At 43.4% G+C, this 27,716-nt stretch overlaps 1 protein-coding gene across 1 annotated transcript; it reads right to left on the reverse strand.

Moving 5' to 3' along the window:
- Positions 1-1,797: 1,797 nt before the first annotated feature.
- DNAAF5 (dynein axonemal assembly factor 5) lies at positions 1,798-26,837 on the reverse strand. Its single transcript, XM_063314814.1, has 13 exons — positions 26,256-26,837; positions 24,685-24,869; positions 23,498-23,622; positions 22,476-22,591; positions 19,092-19,324; positions 16,431-16,643; positions 15,590-15,733; positions 12,807-12,975; positions 12,135-12,282; positions 7,137-7,287; positions 4,117-4,264; positions 3,198-3,389; positions 1,798-2,701 (listed from the first exon to the last, which is right to left on the reverse strand). The coding sequence occupies exons 1-13, from the start codon at positions 26,806-26,808 to the stop codon at positions 2,556-2,558; spliced, it is 2,523 nt and encodes an 840-aa protein (XP_063170884.1). The 5' UTR covers positions 26,809-26,837; the 3' UTR covers positions 1,798-2,555.
- Positions 26,838-27,716: the final 879 nt, after the last annotated feature.

Raw genomic sequence — 27,716 nt, forward strand, 5'->3', positions numbered from 1 at the left:
TTCTCCTGACGGGGCTCACCGCCGTCCGCGCGCGTGCGCACACGCTCACTCGCTGCCCGGCGCGGCCGTTGGGTTTTGAAAGCGGCTCGAGCTCCGCGGCGGCGAGGGAGCCACGCCCCCCTCTCCCCTCCCCTCCCCTCCGCCAGAAGCTGGACGGGCTGCTGGTGGCCCGGGATGATGGGTGCGGTAGTCCGCGGAGGAGGGGGGTTCCTCTCTCTGCCGCCGCTGGGGCGGCCTCGGGTCTGCCGAAGCCCGAGCTGGGATTGGTGCCACAAGCCAGAAGTAGGCTGGGGGATCACCCCGAAGCCAACCTGGATCACGTTGTGGCTTAGCACCGCCTTCTGAGGTGCTTAGTGAGAAGTCACGGTGCGCCCCGGGCAAGCTTGGCCCTTCGACCAACTTCAGAACAAACCCAAACTCAGTATCTGCGATCTTGGATGATACTGTGTGCAAAGCCCATCATTTAGCTGAGTTTGTGCAACTATCCTGTCCCATAAACCAGGGTTTCTCAACCTGAGCAACCTGAAGAGGTGTGGACTTCAACTCCCAGTATTCCCCAGCTGCGGAATTCTGGGAGTTGAAGTCCACACCTCTTCAGGTTGCTCAGATTGAGAAACGTTACCATAAACTACAATTTACAACCCAGACTGGCTGATCTGCATTATACATTGGCACCATACTGTGGTTTAGAATGATGGTCTGTCCTTTGTGTTAGGATTACAGAGGTGAGTTTTGGATTATAAAAATAAAAGAAGGCAACTCTGCCCACTTGGGCCATAAATAACAGTGCATGCGGTTTTGCTGGAATATTAGATTTACTATTTTAATTGGAGGCTGTCAGGGGAACCTTGTTAATGCGAAAGGATTTACTTGATTTTATTAATAAAATGAAAAAGGACAGAATAACAGAACTGCGATTCACTAAAAACAAATATTTGAATATGGCATTATTGTGCCTCCCCACAACTTTCTCCTAGGAGGTGTTAGCACAGGCCATTTTAACTAGTGAACAACTATTTTAGCTTAACCTATTCAAATAAAAATAGCATTTAATTTACAGATAGTTTGAATTCTCACAAATGGTTACTTCAAAGCCTGTGGTTTTCTTTAAACAATCAGCAGAGGCCTGTCAACGTTTGAGACTTACCAGAATCCTGCTGTCCTCAATTTTGAAAGAGAAGCAGGTCTCAACCTCTACAGATACCGATCCCTCTATTTATCATCCTTTGGCAGTTCAGATGATCGTATCACTGGGAACTTTTTTTGGAGACTGCTGGTACTGACATTGTAAAGGCTTGAGTTTCTATTTTCACAGCCTCCACACTGAAAGCTATTCATATTTTTTTACAAGCAAATGCAGACCATCTTATCAGCTTTTCCCCTTCCCATCATTATCAGCTGTGCTTGCATTCAGGTATGGTTTTAAATCTTTGCAGAATGCAAAGCAAGGAAAATACGTCCATATAGGAAAAGAAAAAAAATGTCAAAAGAGAACTTGTAAGTACCTAGCAACACCTCATGGCCTCATCTTGATACAGAGAAATGTACTGATATTTTAAATGCTTAGAAATCTCTTGCATTTAAAATACTCCCATCTTCACTGGGTTCTGAATGCCTGGTTTGAAATCCAGTTGCTACTGACAAGGCAGAAGCCAAAATCTCTTCCCTCCATCCCTGAGACGTATTTTATGCAGACGCAAGATTTCATCACAAAATAGAAAGATGTATTAAGAAACCTAACAGCAACATTCAAAATGTCATAAAACGAAGAACACGAATTAAAATTAGAGCAATTAGTGAAAACACAACCAGCAAACAGCTCATTTTATAAAGGCACACAGGGAGAAGCTACTAACTTCATTAATCCATTTGAAACGTCTTAAAACCTTTTTTAGATCAAGTTTTTATAACACAACACCGCTCTTTTTCCATCATAATCCAAGGTACTATAAAAACACATGCTCAAGATAGTGTCTAGAAAGTGTTTCTCAACCTTGGTCACTTTAAGATGTGTGGACTTCAACTCCCAGGATTCTGGGAGTTGAAGTCCACATATCTTAAAGTGGCCATGGTTGAGAAACACCGGTCTAAATAATTGATATGCAACATGAATTCAAGGCAGAGAGACTAGTTCCCTGCTTTTCACTTCTGTGGCTGAATAGTATCACATATTGGAAATGGTTCCAATCCAGACTCATTACTGATAATTTAATAAAAACCATCCATTTTAAAAGCATCTGTAGAATAAAAGAGCTTTCATTCTGTTAGAAGTGGATCTTTCAAGCTTTACACTAGTTTGAATGAGCACAGTGCCATTTTGTTATTGACACTTAACAACAAGTGTTTGTTTCAGAATCTGCAACAATAAATATTGTAGATGTAAGATTTTTTGCAGCATGCGTGTGGGTGAAGGGTGGGAGAGAGGGGAGGATATGAATTTTATCCTATTCCAGCTTAAATGTCTCAGTTCATTGAAGTACCACTTTTCTGGGGTACAAATGGGAATATTCCCATTTTTAATTAAGGCACAAATTGCGCAAATGCCATTGAGGCATTTATGACTCAGAATAGCTCCAACCAGTTGATTCAAGGTGCAGAAGCAGCTGGTCACAGTAGACTGGGGTACGATGTTTGTGTACAACTGCTTCAATTTCCTTTGCCAAGCTGTCTGGATAGAGAACACCTCCTTCTTTCAAAGTATCTGCAAAACAGAAGTGGCTAGAGTTATGAAAATGGCTTGGCCTTCACTTGCCGCCCTTTTTCCAAAACGCAGGTTTACCCCCAACAGTCTTCAAAAACCATTTCAGAACACCAATGAGCCGTAACTATTTCATGGAAGTGTGCCGTTAGGAAGTTTGAAGAGATTACCAACATACATAGAAACGGCCATCCTTCTCACAGAATAATTTCTCAGAAGTGTTTCGGATATTTCACAAGAATGTCCTGACACAGTAAAGAAACTCTTCTTTCATTTGCTATGCTGGACTGCAGCACCAGAAATAGGTGCTTCACTGTATTTTATTAGCCTGACTTATAACGATTCCCTTTAATATGTGGGAGGGGGTTGTACCATTTTAATTTTGAAAATTGTCTAGAGAAGACTATACACTTAAAAGACATGAAAAGCAAGACATGGATTAACTTAAATTTTATTTTAAAATCTCGGAAAATAATAGCTTGTTGAACAGCAAAACTACCTAAAACAGCAGATTGGATGTTCTGGTCAGGATCATCCAGGTGAACTAACAGGTCTTGATAGAGAACCTCGATGTTGGTTTTCAGGAGGGCTTTTGTCTCCGGATCGTTCACACATTTGAACCAACTGGTCAAGGCATTAGCGGCTGCCAACCGGACGTCATGCGAGACATCATCCAACCGCTTTAAGAGTTCTGAAAAAGAAGCGGCAACGCAATTGCCTGGACTTCATGACCAGGGCAATTTCCACGTGGCAAAGAAATCGCTTCACGCTACAGCAGCACAGAGAAATAAGATATCTTCAAAGTTCCTTGCATTAATTTACCTGAGTTTTACTTCTTTCCTTTTCTAAAACTGCCTAACTTAAAAAAAAGAGAGAAAAGATTATGCCAACCACCGTGACTCTTAGCTGAAAAGTGTTTTCTTGACCCAGCTTTAACAGAATAATTTTCTGTTAAACGATACATTACATTTCTCGCATACGTAGGAACTAGTTGCTGCCTTTCCGCACGTGATCCTTCATACAGAGGAAATTAAACCAAAAAAACCTGAGTTATCAAAAGCTATGGTGGGTGCCGCATAGATTCCCTGATACTTTTGGCTATGACAACACCAGGCATTCTCTCCATTTAGCCTCACCTACGTTTTGTTGTTACTTCTTCCACAATTTAGCAGACCAGAAGGAGAAAAAAAAACCACACACATCAAAGAACTGGACTAGCTCTAAATCTGTGTTTTTCAAACTTGGCAACTTTTAGATGTGTGGACCACCTCCCAGCTGGCTGGGGAATTCTGGGAGTTGAAGTCCACACATCTTCAAGTTGTCAAGTTTGACAAATCCTGCTCTAAACGGTCAGGTCCCCATTCTAGGGAAAGGCAAAAAGTCAGACCTTGTCTCTGCCATTCGTCCCTGTAAGATACCTGGGTAAATTTTGCTGAGTTCAGACTGTTTTCTGCAGTCGTCTAAAATAGTTCTGACAATTTGGCAAGACATCAAACGGGTCATTTTGGAGTCTTCCTCCAGTGTCACAATGATATGAGGCATCAGGGCATCTTCAACATTTTGGAACTGAAAGCAAGAAAAGAAATCACCAGATTTAGGAAAAGGACCTGTGGCAAATAATCGGCTTTTGGCCTTTGACTCATTATCTCAGATAAAATCTATTATGGAGAGAACCCATCAGATCCAGCTAAAAGTTAAGAGTTGGGGCAAATGTTAACCAGGCAGATATTTAAAGCGAAGCATCCTTCCAGCAGTCATCTAACTGTGGTTTTATTTCTGTATTATATATTTGTCGTGAATGGGCAAGAGAGGCAAGATGTGGCAGTATATAAGTTTGTAAGTTCCTCCTCCTTGTTTTAACCACTGTTGAGCAAAAAGTTCCTTGTTTTCACTGGAGGGGAAGAGATTTGCTAAGGGTACAAGAAACAAAATGGAGAAGCGTGCGAATTGGTTTGCTTGTTCCTGATTTTTACTTGGAAGTTTGTTGCACTGGGTGCCCCCTACCACTTTTTTTTCCCCTTCTAGTTTGTTTAATAGCTGTAGAAAATTCATCTGTGAAATTACACAGCAAAGTCAAAAGCACTGCACAGCCCCAAGAGAGGGACTTCTGAGAAATTATGTTTCTCAGACTGCAGCAATCATGTGTTGCAAGATGAAGACTGAAGCAGAGAGTTTTAAAAACAGTTTGCGATGTTGTGTCAGAAGGAAAGACAAAAATAAAATTCCAATACAGGCAAGGTCTTTGGTGTGCCTAAAGCAACGCGTGGGATCCCAGACACTCTTTATGGGCCAGAATCATTCTGAAGAGCTGCCATTTCTGCATTCTGAAATCCAGAACACATTCATTTCAGAAGATAGTGCATATATTTTGGAAATGAAAGCAGCTAATTTAATAAGCATCTTACCCCACTGCCCATTAGACATGTTTGGAAAGGGTGACTAATTTGTTAAAGTTAGCATTTCTTTATTACTCCAGAAGATGGTGCTCATGTCCAAATTTCTGTTCAATATCCCATCTCAGTCTTGTCTTGCAAACATTAGTAATCAAATCTATACCTGCATTTCTCCTTTCTCTTGCCTCCCACCCATCTATATTCTACCTACTTTGTGTTAAAAATTTCTGAGTAAGAAACAGAAAATTTGCATCTCATGGAAAACCAGAAGGCCATGTACACCTTGTGAGGATTCTGTGCCTAATCTTCCAGTGATTTAGCCTGACAGTTAAGTCAATATTATTGTCTTGGCTGTAAGCAGCCACAATATCCAAATCTAAACAGCAACACTAAGTTCTTCTACAACAGACCACCCAAATCATGAAGGAGAAACGTAGAGTTTTTTGCCCCTCCACATACTTTCCACTGGAGACGAAGGATTGGTGAAACAGTTTCAATAACAGCTATTTGCAAACCTAATCTCTCTTCAGACTTGTCCAATCTTCTTTTATAGCCATCAAAAAACCCAGAAAGAACACTGTCAGTGTTTTCATCCCTGCCTGCTGAGATCTGGATTTGAAGGGCAAAATGTGATTTGGGGCATGCAACTAGGAACACCTCAAACCAGTGTTTTTGAAACTTGGCAACTTTCAGATGTGTGGATTTGAACTCCCAGAATTGCTGGCTGGGGAATTCTGGGAGTTGACGTCCACACATCTTAAAGTTGCCAAGTTTTGAAAACCCTGCCTTGAACTAACAGGATCTTTTTCTGGGATTTCAGAACTGTGATGGTGGATAGGAGGTTGGCACATAGCCATACTGAAAAAACCCATGTGCTCAGAGACTGGGACGTAGCCATAGACTGATTTGAAGATCAATGTCCCTGATTAAAAATACTCCAGGCATTTTCAAAGCCCAAAGGGCAGTCTCTCCAGTAAGAATCCTACGGACTGAGGCTTGCCAATATTTTTTTAAAACCAGGTTGACTTAAAGTTTAACCAGGCTGTCTTAAAGCTTGCCTACTGTAAATCACATTTTGTCCTTTGAATCTGGATCTCTGAGCAGTCCACTTCTGTTTCATCTCTCCTGTGTTAAAAGATCATTTTCAGCTGTTTTTAGTTTTAAAATACTGGAATTTTCAGAGGATTTAATTGGACAAGAGGTGTATCAGTCAGCCTAATGGTTTGGACTCATTTCCCAAGATGATGAAAAGTAAGAGCAGGTTGACTTCTCCCTGAACAATTGGATAGAACCAGCATGTGCCTTTGAAGTTAAAAGGAGATTAGAAGCTTGCCTTTTTTGAAAAAATGCTCAGATTTCAAACAAACTCCCCCACTCAGCTCTACACATCTGGAGGGTTTCAGATTGGGGGAGTTAAGACACCATTATTTTCTTGCTGGCTCACGGCTGACTCCTTTCTACCTATAGCACAGCTTTTATTTTCGGGCAGAATCACAGCCCAACCTCTCCTTTCTAAGCACTGTTCTGGCAAGGGTTTAAAACTATTTTAATTTAATTTCATAAGCTCATATGCTGCCCGGTTCATTGTAGATTCCAGGGGGCTTATATCCAGCACAAAAATAAACAAACGTATAACTAAACAAACAAATAAAAGCAGTCACAATAACTTAAAACCTCACCTCAACCCTAGAGGGCCAACCCCCACTTGGCACCTGCTTGGCACCCCTGCACCGGAGGCTCTTTGGAAGGGCACAGTTTTAATGCTCCTCTGGAACAACAGTAGGAAAAGGGCCGAAGTCACCAGGCAGGTGACTATGGTGATCAGAGCGAGGGAGCCGTGGTCAAGAAAGCCCGCTTCTAGGCCCCCTCTCCCTCCACAGCCTGAAGCTGGGGGCTCTGCAGCATTCCCTCCCAGCTCCAATATACTGGATGGGTGGATTCCACTGTGGAACTAAGACTAAAGCATAGATAGCTGTAACCTGCATTTCTAGGTGACAATATTTCTTCCTGGGTTTTCACTGGGGCCGATATGATGTGGTGTTTACCTCTGCTGGAGAAAGAAGTTCACTGTAAATCAGAGCCCAGAGGCAAGCTACAGCCGTGGTGCGGATGGCAGCTGCTGTTCTTCCAGCTTGCCACTGAAGATTAGGAGACAGGATGTCTTTTATCACAATCTCAAGGTAGTTACAGAACTGCCTGGAGCCAAAAACAAAGAGGAGCCAAATAAAAAGCTTTGTGCAAACGTGCTGGAATGGCTGGGAGGATGAAAAGGCACATTTTTAGACTTGAAAACAAGATAGCCCGAACAGGAAGAACGGTGCATGAACGAGGGGGGGGGAGCCTAATTGATGACAGAGTACGTTAACAATATTTCATTACTTCACATTTCTTTCGAGGGGAGATAAGTGGACTTTGTATAAGCAACATTTCTCGAAGAGCAGGAGAAGGAAGGGACCTGTTCCCCGCCCTCTTCCTAGGCCCCTCACTCTCAGGTTGAACCCAGCCCAGGTTAACCTGAAGCAGTTTCTGTGCAAAAGGATCTAACCGGAGGGGGTCCCAGGGCTGCCTGCAGCAAACTATACTTTTGAATAGCAAAGGAAGGCAAGATTATTAATAAGGAGTGCAATCACATTAATGGCATTTACGGAAATTGTCATGGGATAAATAAAAGTAAATAAATTTTTGTCTTGAGCTTGCCTATAATTGGCAGTGGGACCACCATGTGCCGCTTAAGGGCCGGCTTGGCTGGCCTCCACCACCTGTGCCATATGTGCCTGCCGCTCTGTTAAAGACCAAAATACCATTTGCTGCAGGTAAAGTTCACTTCTGATGAACCAGCGAAGCTTGCAAAGTTTTCTGTGGGGCACGAATCAGTAAGAAGCAGAACCTTTCCAATGTTCCAACATAAATGAGGGCAGACTCGTTCTTATTGTGCCCTCAGTCTTAGAAGGACATTGAGAGAAAATTCCAAATATGGAGATAAGAAATATAGCATTTGAAGCTGAACAATATCAATGTTCAGCTGACCAAATTAAACTGGATGTTCTTTCTTGCCACACTGATGATGACATTCCTATTTTCCTAGGACACAAGGTCACTATTCAGATCCTCTCCCCCCACTCCATCCCCACAGGATAATTTCAGCCTTGATCACAGGAAAAAAACACTGAAGTCAATACTCAGACAGTGGGAATGATGTAATAAATCTCCTTATTTTGACAAGAGTTTGTACAAGACACATTATTTATTCATTATACAGAATATCTAGTTTCTAAAATAGTCCCAGGAATATATGTAAATAATTTATAATGCAAGTTTGCTCAGGTCCTCAAAGAAGTTCTTTGAGCATCGCCATTTTTAAACTGCTACCTTTGGTTAAATAAGGCGGCTTTTCAAAGCTCAAGCTGTTTTCATTTTGAACAGATTCTGATCTCTATTACCAACTGATTTCTTGACTGCCGTTTGATTAAGAACCCAATCAAACAGTACCTGGATGCATGATTTTGCTTGTCTTCTGCTACCCAAGTGTTGTGTGATTGGCCACTGTTTTGGATTCTGGCAGTAAATTAATGTGAAGTAAGCAATTGGCTTTGTAAGAGAGTCCCCAGCATACTCGTACATGAAGTGTGTCCATTGGTCACAAAATTGGGGACCCCTGTTGTACATGCTCCTTCCTCCAGCAGGTGGCATGTAAGAACCAGCTGCCGAAAGGCTGACAGGTCTACACTCAATAAAGTCAGAGCATAAAGGCAGCCTGGTCCAGTGCTTTGCTCCCAGAATGGCTGAGTGCCTCTCAGAAGTCATTGTTCTGTATGTTTGGTGAAAAACATTAAGGGCAGGAGAAAGAATTTGCAAAGGAGAGGTAGTAGGACAGCTAGCTTATTTCGTGTACAGTATTCCTGTATAAAAACTGCTCCATACAGCATTGCTTTCCGGCCCGCTGACAGACAGTCTGATTTATGGGAGATGTTGCAACTCTTGGTGGAAACCCGCTGGATTTAGTGATTGGTTTTCAAGCATCCTGCAAATATTGCAAGGATATTCTGTGCAAAGAATTAGTTCAACTTTCTTGCTATCCAATGTAGAGGAATACAGAGATGACCCTGAAGAAGGAATTGAACACCGGTTTAACCTGGAAAGGGGAGAGGGGGTGAGAAAGGAACTCAGGACTGTCCTGCCTTGATTCTCTTTAGCATTGTAGTTCCAGGATTCACTGTGGTGTCTGTTTCCTGACTCGGCCTATTGTGAAGAGCTGACATCCAATTGCCCCAGTTGCTTTCCTAGGTCTGATGTACATAAAGTTGTTTAATTTGGGGGGGCTAAATATTATCATTTTACAAAGTCCCATCCTGCCCTCCTCATTATATCCTTGTATGATTTTTGCAAACTTATTTTCCTCATTTGGACAGAGTTTCCATTTCCTCAGGGAACCTTATATTCGCTAATAATGTCCTTGCCCCTGTTCATTAACTGTGATGCTGATCTGCATTTCGATGTCTCTCTCCTAATCTGCATTATCTAACATGTATTTGCCTTTGACTAATGCTTGTCCTTTAAAAAGAAAAATTCCACACACAAATTAACATATATTTGCTGATCCTTCTAGCTAGAAGTGAATACTTAGGATTTCAAATTTAAATACATTTAAGATTCACCTGGGCTGTGGCAGCTTCTTGAAGCAGCTATACAGCCCTTATGATGTAAGGGATTTTTTTTTTGCAGGCTATGAAAATGTATTCATATTCTTTTTCCTATATGGCATGCAAAATGCAAGTACACAAAATGTTGTATAACAATGCCAGTTTTTAGCCAGATAGCTATGGAGCAAAGAGTGACTGTGCTTTGCAATCTCCCCAAAGAACAACCACACAGACTGTCATGTAATCAACCTGAACCAACTTTTCAAAAAGACTATTTTACTGCAATTATATTATTATTATTATTATTATTATTATTCACCATTAAAAACAACAGAGCTGTTTCTTCTTTCAGGTGACTGTTTGGCTTCAAGGTGGTCTAGGCTAAATGACCCATGGGAACTCTCACATTTTCAGTAATGGCTTATTTTAATCCCTTAAATAAAATGTGTCAAAGCCACAAAAGGTAGGCTTTAGCAGAGCCACTTACTCCCCTGCCTTGGAATGTCTTCCAGGGAGGTGAGTAACATTTAAAAACATGCCATTTTTAATATTTCTGAAGTAAAATGGGAATAGCACCGGCAAATGGTCCAACAAAATGAGACATCTGTTCAAGAGCTGTCTTAACAAGGGATTCTGGAGCCTGCCAGTTTGGACCATTAGCACAGTACACCCAAACTGTTGCCAGGTAATAGGCCTATTGTATGGCTCAAAACAATATATATACCTGTTTAAAAAGATGCAGCAGTCATTCAAACCTGGCAATCTGACTACTACTCAAAATGAAATTTAAATGGCACCTTTCTTCTCTCTGCCACGGACCTGGGCTGGACCCAATATTAGTAACTACTGATAAAGCCACATTACTGAGCTTGCAACAACAAAAGAGGGGATGAACAATTTTAAACGGTTACGTTTCAAAAGCAGAAGGTGGGGGGAATTCTTTGCATGTGAGTTCATGAAATAAACTAAAGACCAAACAAGAGGAGCAGCGAAGTTACAGCCTTCAAGGTAGTGCTTGAAAATACAAGGTAGCAAATTTTGCAAATTCCACTGGAACACCAACCAAGACCCAGAAAGAGTCGTTGCCACAGCTTTCTTGTGTCATTCATAACCTTCATCTTAAAGACGTAATGACCGTTTGTTGCACCGATAAGGGAAAGGGTAGCCATCTGACTCTAAACCAGGGCTCATTTGACTTGCAGAAACGTTCTGAAGCCATGCTGATCTAAAGCGAGTAAGACATACTAACTCTCTTTCAAGAAAACAGAGGAGAGGGAAGTCTGTTCCTCTTAATAAAATTCGTAATCCACACAGGTCCTGTTTAAGCCGAGACTCAACTTCACCCGTTAATATCATGGGGATTTTTGTTTCATAATTATTTCTCTGGGTCCAACGAAATCTGTTCTATGCTCTTTCATCCTCAGGGCCAGCAGGGTGATTCTGACTGATCAGGGGCATGCACATACTTCAACCCTCTTGACTTTTCTGTCCTGCCTGCAGACGCCTCTGGGTTTTCTTAGGATTCTTCCCTTACTGGAACCCAAAAGCCCAAAAGAAATCAAGGCACCCCCCCCACAGTGCCCCCCAAGCCCGCTGAGGCTGCACTAGTTAGGGTTATGATGCCGGAACAGCTGCTTGTCAAGAGACTGGCAGGCCTGAGATTTGCTTCTGGCTCCACCCCAAGGGCTTGGAGATTCCGCTAAATGTCCACATCTTCATAGAGGGCTGAGAGCAGAAGAGCGTCTTCTGAAAATGCTTCCCCCATCTTTTGTCTTTCTCCAGAGCCACGTCCACCCCATTTCAGATTTATCTCCCTTTGCCTCCCCCACCCCCACCATTGCTTCATCCTACATCCAGCACACAACTGAATTTACTGCCAGAAAGAAACTGCGTCTCCCTAAGCAGTAAGGCTGCAACGTGTGGGTGCCTCGGGTCAAACAAGGGCCAGGGCTCTTTGGCCGAGGCCAGCTGAGAGCACCGCTGCTTTCTTTGATTTGAGCCGGACTCTAGAGAGGAAATGTTTCTGGAGGGAAAAATCTCCCACCAAAGCTGAACGTTTTAGGGGCAACTTTTCTACGTAGAAAGCTTCTCGGCTTGCACCATCGCACGCACAGTTCTAAAACCATAAACACAAGTTGGGTGGCAAAATCAACGTAAGTGGAGGTCTGTTGACAAGCTTTGGACCGTGCTTACTTCTGTCCTCTCATTAAGCCAACCCCATTTTGTTCCGGTACAATTTTCCCGTCTCTGTTAGGGTGCCTTCTTGGCCTCCTCCAACTGGGCCTTTATCCTCTACCTGAGAACTGTTGTAACTCTGAGAGAACCAAATCACATCGCGTCTTTAGACATCAGATGCAAAGGCCAAGGGGGCAAGATATCTAAAGGACATGGAATCAGGCTTACCCTTTTGAATTGACCGTCTCGCTTGGTTTCTGAAGCAGCTGAGATAACACAGAAAATAGCTTCAGACGCATCCGAGGGTCCCTGGAAGTCTGAAGGCACGTTTTGAGAACGAAAACAAAATCCTCAAGAACGTCGGCAATCACAGGGCCTAGGAAGAGAAAGTGGAAGTCGTTGTTCAAATTAGCATCTTAAAGAAGCAAACCCCTAAAGCAGTGTTTCTCAACCTTGGCAACTTTAAGGCGTGTGGACTTCAACTCCCAGAGTTCTCCAGCCAGCAAGGGGAACAAGCTAGGCTGGCTGGGGAACTCTGGGAGTTGAAGTCCACACGCCTTAAAGCTGCCAAGGTTGAGAAACACTGCTCTACAGTGTTTCTTTTTTATTTATTTGGACATGGAACAAAAAGCTTCAAGAGAGAAAGAGGCAAGATAGAAGTGGAGCCAATTCTGGCAATCGAAACTCAGTTTAATAAGCTGAATTGTGGACAAATGGCTGGATGTGCAGCCCTGCTGGGACTGTGAATAAAACATCGTCTGTCCCCATTTCATCTGGAATAGAACATTTTAGCAAATGGCGTCGGAACAAGCCAGGTACTTCAAACCTGCCTTCACAGCACGTGTTCAATGGATTCCAGAGCAGAGACGTTCCCGCTCTGCCTGCTTCCCATCTTCTCACCTGAGTGCGTGGCAATTACATCCAGTTGCAGTAGTTCCGGTGAGTAGCAGCTCCAGCGATCATGAGCTGAGGACACCCATTCCATGAGCTGAGGTATGTGCTGCTTGTACAAGCCAGTAACACCCTGTACGTGCTGGACCTCGGCCAATGCAGTCATTGCCTCCTCTAACTGTTGGATGGGGCAGAGACAGGAAGAATTGAAGAAAAATGGAATAGATGGATCGACACAGACACTGGGGCTGTGCAGTGCTTTGGATCTCAAAGGGAAAGGGCTTGGGGAGCATGGCAGGTGCTTGTGGGGCATCTGTGGGTAGTTCCTTAAAGCAGCTGCATCTTTTCCTCGGCTTCTGCAGCTGCTGCGCTGCAGTCCTGGGAAAATACACATTTGCATTACGGAGTTAGCCACAGGCGCAACTTGCATCTCCACCTGCACTCTGAAGCACCTCCTCCCCCTTCAGATCCAAAGCACCGTACAGATAGAGCCCACTCAGGTAGACCAGAGCAGGACATCAACTCTGCAGGAAGGCTAAAACTATGTTTATTAAGATTGGCTGTAACAACCGAATCTTGCAAGTCGGATTACGCTGGACCTCTTCCTCCTTTTTACACTTCAGTGAATGTTACCTTATTGCTCTAGACTTAAAAAATGTTTCAGCCCCTTTTGCCTAGGTAACGGCTCCTGCATATCTCCAAGGTCCAGGTCAGCTTTTTCAACGGCCATTTTTGCTGGCAACCAATTCCTCAGCTTTAGTGTGCACAGTTCCTTGTTCCTGCAATCTGGCCTTCTTCGTTTTCTGCACCTCACTCAGTATGCTCCCTGGCCTGTGAAGTAATTGTGTAGTCTCACATCTCTATGGCCCAACTGCCATTCCATGTGAGCTGCTTGATCCCAACCAAATTGCCTTTCCCCTCCTGCTGCTCTTAGTGATCAATTTCTGGACCCACTTGGGCAAAACCAGACTGTCCCTTCCTCTCTGTTGCACAACTCTGTGTTGGGACGATAAGCAACAACCACCACTAGAATGTTGAATGACTGTAGTTAAAGACTGTTCAAGATATGCAGCAGCCATTGACATCTGACCTTATAGAATGTTACACATTTCTTTAAATGTTTTGAACTATTTGATTTGCAATGATTTGAACTAGAAACTTACATCTGATGGATTAAAACACACTCCTCTCTCTCTCCAAAGAGGCTTGACAAGGAAACGTAAAATACAAAGCACGCACGCCCCTAAACATTCCAGCATTAATGAAAAACATACCATTAACCTCCAAAGACAAAACAACAGCAGCAAATAAAATACAAGATAACAAAGGAAAAGAAAAGCGGAGATGCTCATGGTACTAATAAATGTATTGGTCATCAGGACCAAAAAAACTGAATCTTTTTGTTCTTTCAGGTGAATGCCTATTTGAATCCTCTTAGCAATTTAAGACTTGCCTAATTAGCTTCCTTTTCTTTAAAACATATCTATCCAGGAATCTATTATTTTTTTAAAAAATCATTATCCCAAGACTAAATGCTTAGGTTCTCTTGTTCTTGGACAAGTCTAGGCACCCTGATTCCAGAAGTCAAAAGTATTCTTCTGACCTTTTTGTGCATACACTGCTGTAATGTTAACCTGCATTCAATTTACAGTTTTAAACTTAAGTTTCAAAATTATTACTTTGGGGGGAAATTGCCTGTCAGTGGCAAAGGGCTGTAAATTTCCGTGTCGTTTATCGTGCCTAGAAGCAACTGAACAGGAAGCCAAATAGCCATTAATTGAAGGAGTGAGTCTGGCACTGAAGTTTGCATAGGCCACCAAAGAGTTGTATGAAAAGATGGCAGCCTGATTTACTTGGAATTTGACTGGAGAAGAAAGTGATTTACGGTGGCATGATAGCCATAAAAAAAGGGGGGGGCAGCCATTATCAGAAGCATCTCAGGCGGTGGCCTCTGATTTTAAAGGATGCCTAAAACATTTTAAAGCTTAGCACGGGGGTGGAGGTGAAAAGGACAGCTACTGAAGAAAATTCTGCTGTACCACATCCTGAGACTTAGCCTGGAAAGGGACAAGAAGCTTGAGAGACAGTAAGGATTTATTTGTAAGTAGGATCAAAATACCAATATAAATTGCAGCTGATTTGCTTATGATTTTGTAGGCATGATACACCCGGGCTACACTGTTTCATTCATCAATACTCAGGGACTTGCTCTAACTTTGAGATGCTGCTTTGGTTCGTGCTATGACCACCCCTACTCTGTGTCAGTTTGGGGGGTAACTTCCGAAGTCCTGCCATAAGACATGATCCAGTGCATAATTAGCACTGATAATGACTCTATTCTTGATGTTCAGCTTTTTATCTGACAGCTTATAGGAATGCCAAAGCTCAAGGGTAAAACGCATGCTTCGCACGAAGGAAAAAAAACACCTAATTCTGCGCTTGGCATCCCTGTTGCAAAAATGTCAGGGGGCCAGATCCAGCCAAGGACGTGACTGAAAGTGTTATTAGCCGCTGTCCATTAGGCAAGATCACAGAATTATTGGTCTGATTTATTAGAAGATTTGTGGTTTAAAGAAACACTTTATAGGGCCAGGTATAGGACGCGGACTGAGCATTGCCAATTCTGTACTTTGTGCATCTGTGGTGTGTTTTGTTTTTTTAAGTAGCTTCTGTTAGTCAATTTTGGAATTGTGAAAATGTGTAGATTAACATTAACAGCTTGTTCTCGGTGCTGAATCGCATTCTGCTTAACACGACAAAAGAACCCAACAGCAGGTATTCAGGGCTGTTACCTTTACATGTAAACATCCAGCACTTGGCATTGCTATGATGGTCACCAGAACCTTGGTGAGTTGGAGGCTTATTTCTTTGCAGTCTTCTTGGCACAGCTCAGTTAGAGCTTCCACACAGCAAAGCAGCTGCTCTAAATAAAAGACCTACCAAAACACCAAAAAGAAGTTATTTTTCCACCCTTCCCAGAAGACCATGGAATTACTTTCACTCCCTGCTTTGTTCTGCTTTAGTCAAGCCATCTGATGTGTGCTGTTTCCCATGAACATTCTTGGCCATGAAAGCTCACCTGCCTCTTCCTCCCCCATCTCCAAAGGGACAGACTAACAATGTACCCACAGATGTCAAAGCACCTGTCATACCTACAGAGAGCTCCCTGGACACAACCATTACATAAAAAAATATTTTTTTTAATAGATCAACTCCCACAAGGTACCCTAAATCTTGTGAGATGTTAGTGTTCTCACATAAGATTTCGGGATGAGATTGTGACATCTCCCAAGATCTGGAGATCTCATAAAATTCAGGCATCACAAGATGGTGGTGCCCACTGCTTGAAAAGTGGCTGACCCCTGACCTGACTGTGCTACTAAGTATTGGGACAGTTGATCCCAGTGGGAGCATAGAGGTCACACTCGGTGTCAGAAATGCTGCCCCCAACCTGGCTGTGCATTTAAGTCATGCAGAATTCCCCAAAGGGGGAAAAGGTCCTTTGGATCTGATTTTGATGCACTTGGACTGTGCGTGCATCTGAAGCCAAAGGCGTGAACCCGGAGAAGATGTCTATGGACTGAAAAGATCGCAACGTGTGTTTAGTTGCAGGTTATTCGGGTTTCCCCTTACCTCTTCAGTCCGTTGACTGACTTCAGGGCTGCAGAGCGTGTTTCCGAGGGGCACCAAATGAGGTTGCAAGACTTTCCGGGAAGAGCCTTGGATAACTGCTGCCAGGATCATGAGGTAAAATGCTATCGCTGCTCTTTCGAGATCAGACAGGATTAATTTCAGAGAGACTGCTGGGCTGACAAAGGCTCCAATTAGTTTTGCTGCTTTCAGACACTGTTTAAAAAAAAAAAAAGGAACAAAAAAGCCGGCCATGTTATAAGATGCTAAAGACCACATGAACTAAACGGATCTATTTTTCAAAAAAAGAATGGAGGATGACGACTGTTTTCTTTCTTTTCTCATGCTTGAGAAATGGCCTTTCCGGGCCTTCTGCTCCTTCCCTCATTCACAATTATATGCACGTGGAGACGGTTTCATTCAGGTGTACCAAGAAAACTCAAAATGAGCACTCTTATGCCTTCTTTCAGCACAACCTCTCAAACTTCTCCAAGAATTAACAGAACTTCTCAGCCCCTGTCAGGCAGAGGCCCACAGAATTTACGGTATCCCTTTCACAGAGCTGTTCCTCTGCCAGCTTTGAACATAGAAAAGATTCTCCCTTAAAATGGTTGGTTATAGGGCCTAAACTGTGCTTGCAGGACTATGCCTTATGTCCTTTTCTTTCAAAGAGGAAGAGAAATGGCAGAGCAGCCCAAGACCGAACAAGAGGGAAGAGGTATCTTCCTTCTGGCTGTTAACAAGGGTCCCGAAGAACATGCATCTTAGGCATCTGCATCTTGGATCCTGGTTTGATAGAAGCCAAGATTTATTCACAGCTCACAGTTTAGCCTATCGTTATGTGACAGGGATAGGGGAAGCTGTCTAACAGGGAGTCATTCTCAGCATTGTCCCCACTCACCTGGAAGTGTTCTCCAAGGATTCAGAGAAGAATTTTTTTTACTAGCTCCTACCTGGAGATGCTTAGGAGTTGAACAAACAGAATATACAACTCAGGCTTAAAAGTTTGGCCTCTTCTTACCTATAATGGCCAACAGATGCCTCCAGTTATATAATTCTGCTGTTGTTAGTCTCACATCATTTCTACTGACAGATACAGTGTCTCCAGAAAGCTACGAGCCTGTCCTAAGGATGAATCGTTGACAGCCTTTTCTGAAATCCCAGATGGCTCATGAAAATCCACATTCAATTTTTTTCCAGAAGCGAATGGCTGCTAGATTCCCTTGCAGTCCACTTAACCATTTACCACAATGTTAGAAAATGGACAATAGGTCCTCTCTTTCTTTGGGCTTTGCTCTTTTTCCCCTAGAGCAATCCCCCTTCTTACTACCAATAAGTATTGTGAAACCAAAATATACCATTATTAAAATTGGGGTTTCATTTTAAATATATATCTGCTGCAAATAACAAAAGGAACTCCTGTTTCTTCAACACAGACAAGGAAACCAGCAGGCTGGGCGCATGTAATCCTCCTGCTTCTGAATCTTCATCAGAGCTATCACATACACATACCTTAATACTGTGGGAGGATTACAGGCAGAGAAGGAGAAAGAGATAATATGGTGAAATTAAGTAGAAAGGTTGTGAACCATGCATAACTTGCAAATGGAATTTATCCCCCAAAGGCATTTACACTTTAATCTCCTGCTTATGATTTTTAAGAGGCTCTTAATACTCTACCTTGGCCAGCACCACAGGTGAAGCACAATTTGTACAATCTCATCACTGATCGGTACAATAATCAAACAGGGCCCGTGTGAAGTTTCTCATATGCCTTGACCCAGCAAAGATGATTAAAAAATTAACGGCATTGGGGATATCAGCCCCCATGCATTCTAAAAGCAGGTGGGGCAAAAGGGGGTTGTGGAATTTGGATCCAGAAGGTTTTATTATCAGCCATGAGCCTACTGATACTGTGGGATGGAAAATTCTCTGGAAGGGAAAGCCTTCAAGAAACAAGTTGGCTCCACACCTCTTTGTTCCTGCTTCTGTGCGTAATCTATGATAAAATTAATAATCACAGCTCAGGTCAAACCATGATGGGCACCACAGTCAGCGTTAAACATTGTGTTGGACTGGTACTGGAGAAGCCTAGCTTCAGTCTGCCCAGAGCCATGGAAACTTGGAAGGTGACTTTGGGCCAGTAACTCTCTTTCAGCCCAGCCTATCTCACCAGCTAATTGTATGAAAAATGGGAGAAGAGAGGATTTTGCATGCCCCCCACTTACTGAAGGAAAGTGGTGGGGGTGGGGATATAGATCTAACAACCAGGCAAATAATAGACAATTTCTCTTCCCCAGGGATGTTTGTCTCTCAAGCAAACATGTTTATGCATTTTATTTGAGTATGGAAAATTTAGCCATACAATATTTCAGTACCATTACTTTTCCACTTAAAAGCTAAATAACACAAGGGAAGTGCATGCCATTGGGTTGTCCTGTCTTAAAATCCTTTAAATTTAAACCACTCTAAATGTGGTTTACTGCATTTTCCTGTCTGTGGCAGAGGGTTGAAGAACTATTTAGCTATTTAATCAAGTTATATGGCGTGCAAGATGTCACCATTTGTTTATTATATATACTTGCTAAATCAAATCTCTTGTCAATTTTAGGGTGGCGGAACATCCTTTCCCTGGCACAGCAGATTTGAAAGGGGCAAACTTACATTGCTAACCACGCTACTTTCCTCATTGGCGCACACGCGGTACAACGTCCGCAGGAGGAGTTCCATGTGCTGTGTGATGTGGTCCTCTGCATGCTGTAACAGTATAAACAGGAGCTGAGATGCCTTTACTCTGGTGCCTTTGACCCAGTCGGTTATATCATGGCAGAGGGCTGGAAGGATTTTGAAGATGTTTCGGGTTACCAGCTCTCGACATCCCAGTTCTGGACGAGTTACTAGGTGAAAAAGAAAGGATGAGAGAATTCAGGGAGAGGCAATGGCGTGTAAAAATATGTCAAGCTCTTCTAATATTCTTGATTTTGCATCTGAACAGGAGGGAGGTAGCTGGGTAACCAGTACGAAGGCTTGGGGATATTCCATGCCAATGAATTCCTGCCCCCAAATTTCACCCTAAATTGTAGATACCGGTTTAAAACCAGTTAACAAAGCAACAGTTTTTACTGACCCAAGGATGAAATATACTGATTTCATCAGCTGAAAACTGTTACATGAGGAGTTTCATTGATTACTATATCTGAAGTTGCTGTTCTCTTTTTAATTCTGTTTTTATTGTTCTGGTTCATCGTTTCCATTTGTTTCTACTATTCTGTACCACTTTGGAGATATTCTCGCTTTCCCCCTCTTACAGACACACACAAATATGGAGATGCATGGAAGATACACATTTTGGAAGTGAAAATAAATGAAGTTTTAATACTAGAAGTGGTTTTTTTTTTTTTGGTAAAATGATGCTGCCTCAAGAAAGAAGATGATCTAAGAAAAAAAGCCTTGGAGCATCTCAGTCTTGCCTGTGGCTCTCTGCTTGTGTGGCTATACATTTTTTTTTTAATGAAGCAAAAGTTAAAACAGGATACAAAAACACAGGGGTGTTTGCGAAGCATCTACTTAAAGGGAGGAATCTTCAAAGGCACTCTGAGCTACGATTTCTCTTTGTCATGGAAGAAAGCATTCGGATTATAGAAATTGACAGCCAACAACAAAGAGGTCAAAGGCAGAAATCTTGCTGAGAAGATGAAGATGGAGAATGGCGTCCTATTTGACCAGAGGCGCTGGTTTTTTCAAATGATTTTGACTGGCCCTTTTCAACAGTTCCCTTCATTTCTGATGCACAAATACAGCTATTTCATCGCATATCTCACTGCTGTCAAAAGCTTCTTTCTCTCCACCTTTCCTTAACTTGTCTGCACCCATAGCTCAAGGCAACGGTTTTTCCCTCCCCCCTTTCCATAGAAAGTCGGTCTATTGTTAGGATGGCTTTGAGTTTTCTTTCCTTCTCCCACTGACCTGCAATCTCTGTCAAACAGAGATCAAAGAACAAAAAGACAGAAGTGTCAGGTTCATTAGCTTGAAGCTAGAAGGACTGGGGTGAAAGAGAATCCTTAGAGGAGAAGCAGGGATGGAGAAGGAAACTGACAGGTGTGCCTTTTAGAGGTAAAGGAGTTCACTGTTCCCAAACCATTAAACAAACAACAGATATTAATATATGTTGTTTAAAGACAAATGTTGGAAATCAAATTGGAACTGTAGGGCAGAAAAATTAGCCCAAATGACATCAATAGGCCAGTTAAGTTGCATCTGAATTTCTGTGCATGTCAGTGAAATTATTATTATTTTTTTGTACTGGACCAAAACAAGGAGAATGGAAGATGAATTGGTAGTCTTAATATGGGTAAAGCTGCTAAGCTTTAAGTTTCATTTCTGAACTTCCCCATGCATCTTCAAAGCCATGAACTAGACAATAAGTGAACACAAACACACTCTCACATCCGATTCTGTGCATCCTCTGACTGCATGAGAAAATATGTGAAATGGAATCCTAATCCCCCATCCTCCCTTAGAGGTCTTTGTCCTTCTCCAGTTACTTAAAGAAAAGGAAGTGCTCTTTCTCAGTTTCCCAACTCAGACTGGGATGAATGCATAGGGACCCTAACAACAGCAGAAATACAAGTTGAATTTAAAAGATCTTGAACGTGGAAGAAGATGTTGTCTTAGGATTCAGCTTCTTGCTGAACTTTGCCACTCCTGCCTCCATTAGAGATCACACAGCCTAAGTAAGAGCACAGGCTGTTCAGACTGAGACTGAAATGTGATATGATTTAATTCATCATTGTTAGAACTACTTCAATGATTTCTCTGTAACTTGATAAAAGAAATCTGAGTAAGAAGAGTAAATTTATGCTCAGGCAGAGGGATTCCCCTGTGCTCTTCTCACCTTTGGACACCCCCAAGCTACTATGAAGGCTTCTCTAAATCTCCAGGAGATGTATGGTCCATGGGGAATAGGAGAATAGCAGAGAGAATGACTGGTTACAGCCCTTGTTTTTAGAATATGGGATATTCTAATGTGTCTTAGTTTACTACATTGGATTAACCTTTCGATGGAACATTTATTTGGGCTATAAACTATCGCAAATATTTTCTCAATTGGCTGTTTTCAGAAAATGTTGAAACAAACTTTTACCAAAATTAGGAATCCGGAAGATGTCCAAAATTCAAAGTAATTTATGGCTATCGCTGGAGAGATGCACTGGAATGTCAATAGCCAATCTGTGGCATAGATCTCACACACTGGCATCAGCAAAAGGATTGCAGGCTTGGTGATGCCTACCTACTCAGCTCTCCTGCTCCCAAGTTCAGTTAATTACAGCAAAATTGCACCAGAACATGCTTACATACTGCAGTGACCACGAGAGCAATATTCTTTCACATTTAGCCTTGCACTGCGGCGCATTTGCCAAAACGACTGCCCACTGCTTACGCCCCACATGTTTAAATTTAGCAGAGAGAACAAGAACCACAGCAGAAAACAATTTGAAACTTCTTAAGGGAAGGGGTATAAATTTACTCGGTCAAATTCTAAAAGGTCACACAATTAGCTGTTAACTTTTTTTTACCAGAGAGGTAATCCGAAAATGTCACAATGCTTCTAAACCAGGGAGATGCCAACGTCAATAATAAACAGGTTGAAAATTAGCAGGCCGTACCAAGACTTGTTCTTTAACAGTAGCGGTATGCCAATCTGCTGATCAATCTGCTAGAAAGCTGTGGCACTTCTGGTTAGGAGCTGGGGCAAATACAAGCTTTCAGAAAGCGCATCGCATAAAAAGCCTGCTCAGTTAGGCAGACTTTAGATTACACTTATGGAAACTGACAGGGCTATCTTAAGGAAAGAGCTAACCACTGTCCATTTGGAAATGTAGTAACAAACCCCCCCAAAAAGTGCTTCTATTTGTATCTTACTTCGTTTTTTCCCTTTGAGGAACAGTGTTCCACATACCTTATCTTAAAAAGGTATACATTAAAACCTTGGGGAAATAGTTTGCAAAAAAGTCAATTTGCACTGTGAGCATTTTACATTATACTCACATCCTGGAGGATAGTAAGAAGGCACAGCATAAAAATCAAGTTTATCCTTAATATCGTCTTCATTTTCTTTTTCCCACTGCAACCCAACTTTCTTCCAGTAGGTTAAAGCCAGCTCCCTAAACACAAAGGAAAATAATCACAAGTGTTGTCAATTCTATGCAAAATACACACGTTTAAAAAAAAGTTGCTTAAGAAACTGGACCTGCAACAATTAAAAAAAAACAAAAAACCACTCCTTGGAGGTAATGTCTAACTAAAGCGCCATTCCTAAAATCATGATGATGTGTGAGGCATATCAGGTAATAGTTTGAATATCTGGATAAACCCAAACGGATTAATGAGCAGACATGGATTTTCATACCGACTGCAGTTAATTCAAATGCCACATTTATCAGAAGAAAACAAGAGTTCACCCATTCAGCTGACTTGTCCAGCTCACTTGAATATGGGAATGGGGTCGTGTAACTCCCCAGCACATACTTCCCCAGCAATGATCTGCCACACCTGCCTGCCCTCCCCTCTACATGTCTGCAAACGGGAAGCCGTTCAGCATACAAGAATGCTTCTTCACTACCATGCAGGTTTTCTGAGGGTACGGAAGCTTCCATGCGGAAATGTTTCCTCTTTGTCGATGTCAGTTAGACCAGGCTGAGTGACATGTAATGCCAGGAGTACCCAGCTCTTTGCTCAATGTAAGAGCTCTACCATCTGCATGCAAGTTTAATTTCACATACATGATAACAGCCAGTCTGGTCATGCTAAGAATTCTGGGAGTTGCTATCTAAGACACCCAGAAAAAAAACTGGTGTACGGGTGTGTTTGCCGAGGTGGTCAGTGATATCAAAATGGCAGATGCAACAGAGCGATCAAAGCCTGATCCCTTTTCACAGGCATGCAATGTGGCACATGTAAAACAAGGGGTGGGAATTCAGTTGCCCGGCTGTGCTCAACCCTTTGAGGTCACTGACTGTCCCCGTGGACACCCCTGCTAGTGACAACTATGCAGTCTGAATTTGACTTACTTATTCTCATGCATTTCATCAGTCAGGCCACTGAGTAAGAGAGGGATTAACTTATGAAAACACGAATAGCGATCCCGCAGGTGCAACAGCCATTCCCCAACAACGCTAATAACAGCCTCTCGGACCTGAACAAAAGACAAGGCGGGGGGTGGGGGAGCAGAAACCTGCATCATGTATTCCGCTTGCAATTTCAACCAAATCAAACTAACGATTTTGTAGCAAAAGACGCTGACAAAAAACGTATACAGCCACTCCTGATTTTGGGGGCTACCTCATTTAGCGAGAGTAATGATAAAAAAAATCATTTTCTGAGCAATACACGCATTTACTACCGAATTTTGTGTGCCCCCACAACAAAAGCCTTTGGTATGAAACTGATTAAGGTCTGGTCAGTTTCAGGCAGCCAGAGGATTCTAATCAGTTAATTAAGGTCACAGAGTTGACCTTGTTAACTTGTGGTTGGCACTTTTTAGGCAAGCACTAAAAGCAGCTCAGGTTGTTTAAGCCACCTCCCTGCCCTGTGAGGAGACAAAAAAGGGGCGAAAAAAGGGGTCAGCCACAGGACACTGTACCTGAGAAATTTATCTAAATGAGATGGCAGGAACCAGTGAACTTTGTAGCATCTCTCTCTCTGTCATGTGTTCACTTAGTGACCATTTTGCTTCCGATTTAAGGAATGGATTGCAGTTGCTAAACGAGGAGAGGATGTACTGGGAGTAGAATTGTCAGATCAACTAGGGCTGGGCAGAGTGTCAGAAATAATTCAGAAAAGGTGTTTTAGAGTGTGCAGGAACACGAATGTGACCTGTGCCTTCCACTCTTCAAGGAGTGGTATGAGATACGACTGCTTTAAAAAGTTGCAAGCAGGTTTGTTTGCTCTTTGAAGCCCTTATTTGGAATCTGCAGCAGTGCACAATTATATCTGCCAGCTCTACAATCTATGGACTCATTCCTCAGGATTTGCAAATGCTTCTTGGCTGGCTGACCAAAACAAAATGAACAAGCTGTAAACATCGCGTACATTATCTCTAACGAAGAACTGGATTGCTCAAATCTTTGCAGACCGTCTGACATTGTGGCCAACTACTGATTCAAAACACACTTCTCTCCATAATCAAAGAAAAGCAATCCATGAATTTAAGGCTTTTGTTACAAAATTAATGAATTAAAATCTCGCCAAATATTACCTGTGGAATGTCATCAAAACACCGCTGGGCTAGATGTGAAAGCACATCATCCAGAGATTTCACATTGCCAAATTGTATCACGGCTCCTGTGGCATGAATGACAGCAACCCGGACCTTGTAGTGTTGATGGGAAATTGCTTGCATTAAAGGATTGATCAAGCTTTCTGACTGCATGTGAAAATGATCTGGAAGGGGGAAATGTTTTAGTTACATCACAGCTGCGGCTGGAAATGCTAGAGAAGAGCCCGCTAAATGCAAGGGTGGGGGTAAAGAGCCATCATAACTACTTCGGGGTCTGGTCCGCAAATTGTTCTAAGCCATGCTTGGTTCTAACTAAGGCTACCACCACTCAAAACAAGGATTACCTTGAACTGCCCTAAATCTACTAAATGCTTTCCCAAATGGGGCATACTTGCGATGTACTGATTTGTAACTCCCATCCTCCTCCAACAGCATGGCCATTGGTCACTAGATTATAAAGAACACATCTGGAGGCCTTCCTCTGAGGAAGACTAGCAGAGCTTGCCCTTTACTTTCCACCCTTCTCCTTAGTGAGGAAGATTCAGAGTCTTCCCCAACCCGTCACCCTCCTCAATACCGGCAGGAGACTCTGAGTGCTGCAGTGTTCCCCCCCACCCCCCAGCGGAGATCTACCTCCCATCCTCCAAATTACACGGCAATTTCGAGATTCAAGACTCTCCAGCAAACTTGTAGCTCGCAATTTGGAAAGTTGCAGCTCATACATCTCTATAGAGAGCCAGTTTGGTGTTGTACTGGAGGTGCTGGCCCAGAAACCAGGAAACTGTAAGTTCCAGGCCTCCCTTTGGCATGAAAGCGGCCTGGGTGACTTTGGGCCAGTCCCTCTCTCTCAGCCCAATCCACCTTACAGGGTTGTTGTGGTGGGGAAAAGAGGCAGCAAGAGCATTAGGTATGTTCACCGCCTTGAGTTGACCTATATGTATTATATATTTGCGCCTTCAAGGCAGTCTTGACTCCTGGCAAACACCTGGACAAATCCCAGTTTTCTTGGCAAGATTTTCAGAAGTGTTTTACCCTTGCCTCCTTCCTAGGGCTGAGAGAGAGGGACTGGCCCAGGGGCACCCAGATGGCTTCGTGCCTAAGGCTGAGTGAGAGCTCAGTCTGTCTCTAGCCTGGTGCCTTAACCATTAAACCAAACTGGTTCTCTCTATATTATTCATACATACATATTATTTATTTATATATATATATATACACACACACACACAGACACACACACACCTACATATACATAGTATATATACTATATAGTGAACCATACGTACATAATATATATGTATTGACCCACATGTACATTATATTACATATACTGACCCATATGCGCATAATATAAATTGTCACACACGCACATGTATGTACATATGTCCTATCTATCGATCGATCGCAGAATAAAAATCTTGTAATAATAATCCCCAAGGGAAGGCCGGCCTCTTCCAGAGGGCTGGGGGGGTCCCAACTCCCCCGATCCCACCCCTCCAGCAGGGCCCCCCGGGGCATCTCCGGGGGCTGGGAGATGCGGCGGCGGGGCGCACCTGGCAAGGCGGCGGCGGCGGCGGCGGCCGCCTGGCAGCCCTCGCGCTTGGCCGGTGGGAAGGGGTCGAGCAGGGCGCCGCGGAGGACGCCCACCGTCTCGGGCAGGTAGGGCGCCAGGGCGCGTCCGTCGCAGCGGCGCAGCAGGTCGGTGAGCAGCTGCAGCAGCCCGAGGCGCAGCTCCTCACAGGCTTCGCCGTCGCCGCGGGGCAGGCCGAGCCGCTGCGCCAGCGTCGGCATCAGCACGGGCAGCGCCTCGGCCGGGTCGGCGCCCTGGCCCAGCCCGTGGCGGAGCAGCTCCAGCGCCAGCTCGCGGCACCGCTCGGCCGGGTCGGCCACCAGGCAGCGCGCCAGCGGCCGCAGCAGCGCCGGCCCGAAGACCTCCCGCAGCGCGGGCGGCGGCGGCGGCCGCTCCACCAGCAGGGCCCGCAGCTCGCCCAGCGCCCGCAGCCGCGCCGCCCGCGACTCCTCCTGCAGGCCGCCCAGGTGCCGCGAGACCGCCTGGCCGAGCTCGGCCGCCGACGCGCCGCGGGCCTCTTCCCCCGGCTCGGCCATGCTGCCGGGCCGCGTTGCCGGGAGACGGGGCCGCCGGGGCCCGTTGCTAAGCTCCCGCGCGGCGCTTCGCGGCAGCCGCCGCGCTTGACGGCGCGCTTGACGGCGGGGCCGGAAGGCCGGGCGAGCTTCTCCCTCTGGCTTCCTCTGCGGGGAACTTCAACTCCCAGAATTCTCCAGCACGGCTGGGAATTCTGGGAGATGACTACTGTATGTGCATTTCTATCCTCATAGGCCGTTTATGGGGAATGTGCTCCTCAGTTTTGACCTTGCAACAAGACGCTTATGAGGTTACTCACAGGGAGGCAGGCAACTTAGCAAACACTCTATGCTCAAATCAGTGTTCAAGGCACCAGCAGATTCAAGAAACTGTTTGCAAAAATGCCTCCTTCCATCCTGCTTTTTTGCAGTATTTGAATGACATTTTTAAAAAAAATAATTACTATCATGCTGCTTACCTGAATGACTCGTTTATGGATTGCAGATGTGTTCTTTGGCATAATTACTGCTGCAAAATACACATTTTAAAAAAAACTTTAACGGTGATACAGTGTATACAAATATAAATAGATACATTCATTTTCCTCTTTTAAGAAGTATATCAAAAGTACTCTGTGTTTATGTTTTTATTTCGCCTTATTATAATCCTTTTATTTAAAACAAAGGTATATATTAAAAAAAGGTATTATCTTTGAATGAATTACTGAGGTGGTGCAATTTACTCAATAGGACATTAGTAAGGATTCCAAGCAGAGTCTATTCAGTTATTTTTATGATACTAAAAAAGTATAAATTTTTGAGTTTAATGCCAAAATCTCCACTATGTTATTGTTTATAAATGTTTAAAAAAAGAAAAACATAAAAATAATATAGGTAAATATTTGATTTTTGACTTCCCCTTCTTTGTCTTT

Source organism: Candoia aspera, chromosome 14 (assembly GCF_035149785.1).
Source record: "Candoia aspera isolate rCanAsp1 chromosome 14, rCanAsp1.hap2, whole genome shotgun sequence".
Classification (NCBI taxonomy): Eukaryota; Metazoa; Chordata; class Lepidosauria; order Squamata; family Boidae; genus Candoia; species Candoia aspera.

Excerpts from the sequence above, each read along its gene's own strand:
- DNAAF5 (XM_063314814.1), bottom strand. The coding sequence starts at position 26,808 with ATGGCCGAGCCGGGGGAAGAGGCCCGCGGCGCGTCGGCGGCCGAGCTC. Across the intron at positions 15,734-16,430 it reads TCAGTCAACGGACTGAAGAG|GTCTTTTATTTAGAGCAGCT; the intron begins GTAAGGGGAAAC and ends GTGTTTTGGTAG. Across the intron at positions 3,390-4,116 it reads ACTCAGCAAAATTTACCCAG|AACTCTTAAAGCGGTTGGAT; the intron begins GTATCTTACAGG and ends CTTCTTTTTCAG.